At 39.0% G+C, this 8,337-nt stretch overlaps 1 protein-coding gene across 1 annotated transcript in view; it reads right to left on the minus strand.

The window, feature by feature from the left end:
* cd2ap (CD2-associated protein) overlaps window positions 1-8,337 on the minus strand; it is a gene marked incomplete in the record, with an annotated part of 43,315 nt that overhangs the window by 7,388 nt on the left and 27,590 nt on the right. The window contains 3 exon segments of the mRNA XM_035678403.1: window positions 174-376; window positions 3,717-3,800; window positions 5,827-5,942. Of these exon segments, the coding sequence (XP_035534296.1) occupies window positions 174-376; window positions 3,717-3,800; window positions 5,827-5,942 (403 nt within the window).

Consider the following 8,337-nt stretch of genomic DNA (forward strand, 5'->3'; position numbering starts at 1 on the left):
GTATCGGCCGATACCCACAGCACCGGTAACGGGAGGGACAAAATGGTATTGGAACATCTCTAATTCTATCACACTAGTTTGTCCTGTCACTGTCCAAACAAACGCACTGTACGTGTTTTACATCAAGAGCAAGCGTGTTCAAACCCTGTTCTCATCCACATTGAGTTCCTTACATTTGCTGGGACTTGAGGAGCTCCACGGACAGCAGTAGCTCCTTCATCTGATTCCTCAGCTCCTCCAGCTCTTCCGACTCCAGCCGGGCCCTGATGCCCAGCGACGCAACGTCTGAGCTTGGGCCTGCCGCGGTGCTCAGCTTGGTCTCGGTGCTGGCGGCGGGCCTGTTGAGTAACGGTGACTGGGATCTGTTTGCGGAAGGCTGTGGACATAGGAAGAGGGAGATATGTGGCCATAGTGTGTATGATTCACATTATTTTCATACGTCAAACATCCTGCATCCAGGATAGAAATGTTTCATCCCAGGATACATGTGATCACTCAGAATAACTATAATTGGTTTGCAGTGACCCTTTTTCCTGAGGGGACAAATGTCAAGAAAATACCTTGGTGAACAATGATTCATCTGATCGTTTCACCTTTCTCCACAACTCTGTAAACATGTGCCTTCATTTTCTGGATCACTGAACTGCCACATGGGCATTCCTCTTTGTAATGAGAGGTCTATGCACTGCAGCCCACCTACAATATCCCTTTATTACGGGTTTTCTTTCAAACATTTGTCTGATCACATCCTGCGATGACAATGTTTTTTTAAGCTTTCATGACATCTATTCATGTGTCTCTCTCTCATGGAACAGGTAAAAAAAATTAAAAAAGTCTACAGTTCATTCAAAGCTTTTATAAGCAGCAACTATTGGGTATCTTTCAATGTTACTGTCTTTATACTACAAAATCCCCTCTTGGACAGCGTTTCCTCACTGAGCCAAAGCAAACTGATACATTTTGACAGTTGCATGTAGATTTGTTACTGGGACAAAACACTGGCAATATACTGTAAGCGCACATGGATACCAGGACCAAGATTTTATTTGGCTTATCCATGTGCTGAATATTGGCTTCAGCTTCACTTTAGAAAACATTTTTAGACAGAGGACTGTGGATTTTTCTTTTTTTTGTTTGTTATATTGGATTTGTGCTTTGAATGGATCCTCATCATAGCCAGTATGGAGAGGAGAAATGATTACAGTGAACAGTAATTCAACATACACTTATGAGTGTTGTTTTAAGAAAGACTCAAATCTATAGCAGACCTTTTTATGGTTCTTTCCTTATGTATTCATGTTTTCCCTTTAATTTAACACCGGTATATGGTATTTCATTCATCTTTTCCATTCTACCACAGCAGCCCCAGGTAATCAGTTTCAATAAGGCATTCGATGGCTGCAACCTCTTCTGCCCCGGAGGCCTCACATACTCTCTTCTGCTCTCATTCTTTACCGGAGTAAATGTTACAAAGGTCAGAATCTCATTTTGAAACAACAAGAGGGTGAGGAGAAGGGCACGCAGGATACATGTCCTGTAATTTCACTTCAGGATGTCTGAACTTCTGGGTTATAAATGCTCCAAGCATAGCTTTGTTCTGTCTGTCTATGTGTATGTGTGTTTGCTTTTAACAACAGGGTGGCCTGATGCTGTGTACCCCCAGCTGAACAGCAAGGTCTAATTAGTCTTGGTTGACCATGACCAATCCAGACTAGATAGCATCTGAGGCAATTAATGAAAGGAAGACTGAACAGCGGGTGGTCTTCCTCGCTCCATCTCCCTCTGTCCTTGCTTGCGTCTGTTACAAACAAAACACGCTACAGAGAACTGTCTCGCCATCTCAACGTGGGCAACTGTGTTTGTTCGTCGTTCAACATTGTGAGGTGGTTTGTTGGTAAAACCCTTAAATGCCTTTCATGGTGTTGCTATATTGTCCCTGAAAGTTGGAGGTAGAGAGGAGGACTTTAGTCTCTGAACTGGTGAGAAAGGCTCAACCTCTGCACAACTCTGGTCTATTTCATGCTTTTAAAAAAGGTGGATATTGTAATAAAAAACCAAAGAGAAAGAAATGATTTGCTCTGACCGCAATGGAACATGATTATGGGAGTGGTGACCGTGCATCTTTTAAAGCCACTATTACTGAAGTCATTCCTGAATCTGTTAGGCATGGTGACAGGTTGAAAGGGTTCTTACAAAAGGGAAAGGTTTTGTATTTGTTAGCTGAATGCCACAGTATACCCAGCCTCAATGATAATAGATTTAAAAATTGTACTTGAGTGCTGTTTATAGAAATGAATGTTTTCATTAGTTATCTGTGGCAGTGATAGTGTTCATCCCACTCTTTCTAATACGGCTTAGCTTCTTGCCTTCACTTCATTGAATTATTTCTGGTTGCTGCTGATTTGTAAGATCAAGGCAGGGATGTCTTTATAATTTGAATTCTGTTATGAAGAAGAGCTATATGAAAAGACATACAAAAGCTTTCACTCGCTAAATTGTTTTCTGCCAGTGTGAATTTTGTGATGTATTTGTATTTTGTACCACAGCAGCTGCAGAAATTCATTTTCAACAAGGAAATCAAATGCTGGTCTTTTCCCAGAGGGCTCGCATACAGTTACAGGGGCCAAAGGTATTCTGTTTACTATCATTGAAGACAAAGAAAACCAACAAATATCAATAATTGAAACGTTCTACACAGTGGACATTACACATTTTGCTTAAAAGCAATAAATAAATTATAAAATTATTGTTTTTTATTTTCTGCTGAATGACTCATCACCTATTTAACTAATTGATTCATCACTACAGTGTAGTCTGTTACAGTATTTATTTCTTCATTCATTTGTGAACAGTAGGGACATATTGTATTTTTATTTTATTTTTATTTTTTTTGTGCATAGCAACAGGAGAGTGTTACCCCATGCACTGTACAAACTGTCCATTATCTATTTTGATACATCCCAAGGAAGCACGTGTGATAGAAGGTTAATAGTGCATGACTGGAAGCAGCAGCACAAACAAGGGTTTAATTCCACTGCTGTATGTAGTAAGAACTACACAATGCTAGCTAAAATTATAGTGTCAAAGACTGATGGGATAACCTGCTGCTCACCTCGGAATATCCAGAGATTCCAGTTGTGCTTTAAAGTATACCTGAGAAATTCTAACTGTTATTTATAATTTGCTAGAGTTAGCTTGACAGCTAAGCTAGCAGATAGCGTTAGCATTAATTGGCGATCAGTGTTACTGTTTTTCCAGTTCTCATCTCATCATTATGTATCTAAATCTACCTCTAGTTTCAAAAACCTTTCATTAAGGCTATGGAACTGGAGTGTTAAGAATAGAGAGAGAGGATCCAGATTAAATCATTTAGAACAAAAACAACAGAGAAAGAAACAATGGTCATCAGGTATGCACATTCACAGCTCATTCACACCTGGCTGGCTGCTGACTGGGCCACTAAACGTGCTGCGATCCTTGTCCACAATTTTTATATTAAAACCATACAGAGTGGCATTTCTCTCTAACAAAGCATCTTTGGCTGAATGTACAGACCCCAGTATGCAGCAAATGTAACAGCCAAGTTTCATTTTTACCAAGACTAAAACTGTAAATACAGCTTACAAAAGGTACAAAGGGATGTGATATGTTATGTTCTAAGGGCAGAATGGTGTTTGCCACCTGTAACTATCATGAAATTGGTGAATAATGGTTACCTTTCTGGTTTCTGTTAGCTTTGGTTTGGCTGCGTCCTCTTCGTCGATCTTGAAAGATTTCTCCACGCTCACTTCCTTATTGGGCTGCAAAAGAAAATTTTTATTTAACATGTGAATTACATCAATATTTTTACTTGATTTTCAGTTTACAGCTTCCTGACTTCTGACACTTAAGTGCAGCTGATTGATGTCTTGACACTAGCTCTGAGAGACGATTTGAGGAGAGGAACGTAGGCGGTGAGACCCCTGTGTGAGCAGGGCTGCCTTTAAGTGGGTGCTTTACCATGTTTCATATGGTCAGGAAGCGGATGTCAAAGTGCAAATTGTCAATCCATGTTTTAATATAATGTGCTACTTGTGATGAGCATGAGCTCGGCGGAGGGTGAGTGAGCGAAGGGAGGTGGACAGGTTACGGAGAGCAGGAAACCCATGGTGAGGAGCATCAATTTGAGAGGCGAGTGAGAAAAGAACAAACAGTTCTGATAATAAAAAAGGGACTGCGACATAAACAGACTGAATGAAATCTGGTGCATACTGTGTTTGTAGAATTAAATACTGATCAAGTAACTGCAAGCTGCCATCAAATGTCTGAACAGAAATGTCTTGAAAACCTCTTCTCGATTACATAAATCTAAATTTTGTCCATTTTATTAACTGCTACTAGAGCTGTTATGATTGTGTGTCAAAGTCAGGAATTGTGTTGACCCTCAAATAATACCTGGGCCTAGTTGCAGGTGTTCCTGGTGAGGTGGACTGTGGGATTATCATAAGCTTGTGATTTATATTTTTAAATTCAAAAACCCTTAGGTTTTCAGAGTAGCAAGTTATTGAGTGAATGTGATGAGAGAAGAGATAAGGTGGTATAATTTAATATTAGGAATCCTTTCCGAATCCAAATCCTTTCGAATGTAATTGAATCTAATTAAATTTAGCTTTCAGAAATTAATTCAAATTCAGTTTAGATCTATTTAGATAACCTTTTCATTGGCTGAGAATGTTTTGGCAGCTTAATTAACACTCACAATCTGGAGCTAAAATATGAATTATATGAAATGATAATTAAATGCATCTTACATGTAGCTAGCTTCAAACATCACAGATCACTATTCAAAACCATCAAGTTGATTAGATTCAAATATGCATCAGATGTGCATAAAAGTTGAATCTGGAGATTCTCCTTACGCAGCTGGATCGTTCTCTACAGAAGAGGCTCCACTCTGGTGGTCTTGCTAAACTACAAAACCACACTTGCAGTTGTCGAGTGGTCTTTCCCTCATCTTTCTTTCCCCCACCAAAAGACAGCAGCTGGCTAAGAGCACATTAGCAAACCGAAGTTTTATTTTAGCCATCACAGAATTAAAGCTGCAGTAGGTCAATTTTATAAAAAATATGCATTATATGTGCTGAAACTTTCACTATATCCTGACAGTAGAGCATGAGACAGATAATCTGTAAAAAAAAAAATCTCCTCCTAGTGCTCCTGATGGCATTTGCAAGAAATCATAATCAACAATCATTCTTGGTCCTGATTGGTTGTTTTGTTCAGGCCCGGTGAATTCTCACAAATGCCATTCAGAGTGCTAGAACGAGCCAGAGGAACCAGATTTTCTCACAGATTATCTGTCTCTGTCTGTATAGTATTACTGTGTACTTATTACTGTTGAAATGTTGATTAAATGTTGATTAGCTTCAACTGACACCAATGATGTTTGTCAATTTAACCAGCGAACTCATCACAGGCTAAATTATAATGTCTTTAAATTACAATTTGAATCACGCTCACATTTCAGAGATTTGTTAGTACTGCTACCAGAACCCAACTCTAATGGATACACAGTATGCGGACGTAGACTGTGACATCTGACTGTTCACCAGCAACAGCAATGTGACATGACCTCTCATCTCTCACAATAAATCTGCAGTAAAATGCAAATTGGAAGGTAACTGTATCAATTTCCCATGTTTTGCTTATTATGAACATCCTAACATGTACAAACAAATATGGTTAAACTGTAGCACCCAGGGGCACAGGGCACCCTGTTGGGAATTTAGCTCCAACTGTGCCGTCATAATCTGTGTGTGAGCGTGCTGAGTGATTGTGCATGCTCACCGACTGTCCTCCACCAAACTGGGCAGGCAACCTCCTGCCAGGCATCTTTGGTCTGTTAACAGTGGGGTGAGAGAGCTTCTCCGAGGTAGACGACAAGTCATCAAAACTCATCAGATCTGTTGATAGTAGATGAGGGAGGCAGAGACAGAGAGAGAGATAAGGGAGGAAAATAATAAAAGAAGTTATTTATTATAAAAAGGAATATTTCAGCCGTGACTAAGAAGCACCCAAGGGTGTCTCTGACACTTGTGATTTAATTACATTCAATTTGAGTGCCATGTCATTGCTGGTAAACAACTTTTGCACGCATGTTATTTCCTGCCCAGCTAATGATTTTAGCAAGTAGAAAATAAACTGTTAGAATGCTCATATTTTTTAGTGTGAAATGGTCTATTAGGAAACAAACCCAAAGCTGTTGAGATCTGTACATTTGTGTAAATTGCATAGAAAATTTTTTATATAGACAAACATTCAGAACAGACTCTGAATACATTACCATTTAATTTTAAACAGCAGTCTAAATGCAAAGACTTTCTGGTTTTGATAGGTGAAATCACATTTAGTGTTCTCTATAGTAGTGTACACACACACACACACACACACAATATGCGACATGTAGTAAGAAGTGAATTTCATACATGCATGTAGTGCCTCTGGAGAGCAGCCCTAACCTTCCTCTCTGTAGGTCGTAAAAGGCCGTATTTTAAGCAATGATCAAGCCAGTTATCACAGAACTAATGTCCTGTGTATCTTTTTAGTGTTTTTTTTTGTGGTACTCTTGCTGTGCTCAGTGGAGAAAGAATTTTCCTTCACTTGCTGCAGTTTTTAGTTCGTTTAAAGAGAATGGCTTTCCTTCTCAACACACAACAACAGTCCCTATAGTACCTATAGTAATTCACTGATGTATTTTCACCAAGAGACCATGTTATTAGCTGGTTAACATCAATCATTTTCTCTCTTTTCATCTCAAATCTTGCAAGCTAAGCACACTGCAGAATTGTAAATGCTATTCTAATAATCTATTGTTATAATACTGCCGTTTTGCACTTATTAAATCCAGTCACCTCTACCTTGCTGTTCTTTATTTTGCTTTTAGGCTACAATCAATGATAGACTTCTCTTCCTGCAAATTTTTCACTTTAAAAACCTGCCAGGAAAGGAAATATTACAAGCTTTAACACTCTCGAGCAAGAGTTCAGCAACCTTTATCTGCTACAACACAAAAATCTGTTGTAGCAGCATATCTTATTAAATTAGTAAATTCTATCCTTTTTTGGGAATAAGTGGATAGAAATCAAACTTACACTAACAACAAACTTAAAATGGAGGAAGGAATGAGTCACTCCTACTTTTGTTATGCAACAGTGAAAAACTTTAGGGATTCTTGTGTAACATCACTTTACAGCTGCTCTGCTTCAGTCAGAAAGCACTGAGTGTGATGGCAGCAAAGATGGAATTTTCATGTTCCATGGCAATGCGTGTCAGACTGACTTATGGTGAGAAGTGATGACTTTTAGCAGCTCTTTATCGCCTTTACGAGGCATGTGTCACAGAGAACTCTCCAGTGACACACCCTCAGGTCAGCTCTATGAAATCCATCTCAGGTGACTTTTCTCTGCGGCCTGTCTGTTCCCCGGTACTTCCATTTATAACTAAACTCTTCTCTTCCACTCTCAAAACATCAGCCTCCAAACTATTTTAATCTGTTCAATCATGTCTCACAGTCGGCTCTGCTTTCATTATTGGAGGTGATGTTAATTAAAGTTCATGTCTTCCTCACATTTTTCAGCATTTTGTGGAAGGCATTTCCTTTCTGGTGCACAGACCCATTTTCCCAAACTCACATTAAAGGCTAGACAGCAGACTTGAATAATAATAAATAAGAAAAAAAATCATCTTAGTATTCAAGCAGATCCATGTCTCCATAAAATGAAAGAGTAAAACGAAACCTAGATAAGACGTACTTAACTTTTGTCTTGCAAAGCTTATTATTAAGTTAATAATAGTTGCCCATTAGATTTTTGCCATTACCAAGCAACCCTAAGATGCAGCATGCAGAAAGTCAAAAGTACTAATGCCGTGGCAGATTTGGGTGCCGCAAACTGAAGTGAAGACACATCTGCTGAAGTCACACATGTTAATGAATATTCTGAGATGTATGACAGGAGCCAAATGGAGAAAGTCTGAGGCAGAGGTCAACATTTACTATCTTTTAATGCCAATTCATTGCTGCAGATCAAGCATGCCGGTAAGCTGGCAGTGCTGGTGGTGAAAGCAAATATCACACACACACTATCACATTTTCTGTTCTCCTCTGAGACATTTCTCTCTTTGGATTTGGAATCCATAGCTTGCCTAGCTTGGGTGACTCAAGACTAGTAGCCACCGCTATTGAGGTTCAGCAGAATAAGGAGGAAAAGGTCAGGACGTAAAGTATGATGCATTTTTAGCTGATGAAATGTTATTTTGTCATTTGTTTTATTCTGTATATATAATGGCTATACATTTTTC

This window comes from Morone saxatilis, unplaced genomic scaffold (genome assembly GCF_004916995.1).
Source record: "Morone saxatilis isolate NCDOM2014 unplaced genomic scaffold, NCSU_SB_2.0 Contig7, whole genome shotgun sequence".
NCBI lineage: Eukaryota > Metazoa > Chordata > Actinopteri > Moronidae > Morone > Morone saxatilis.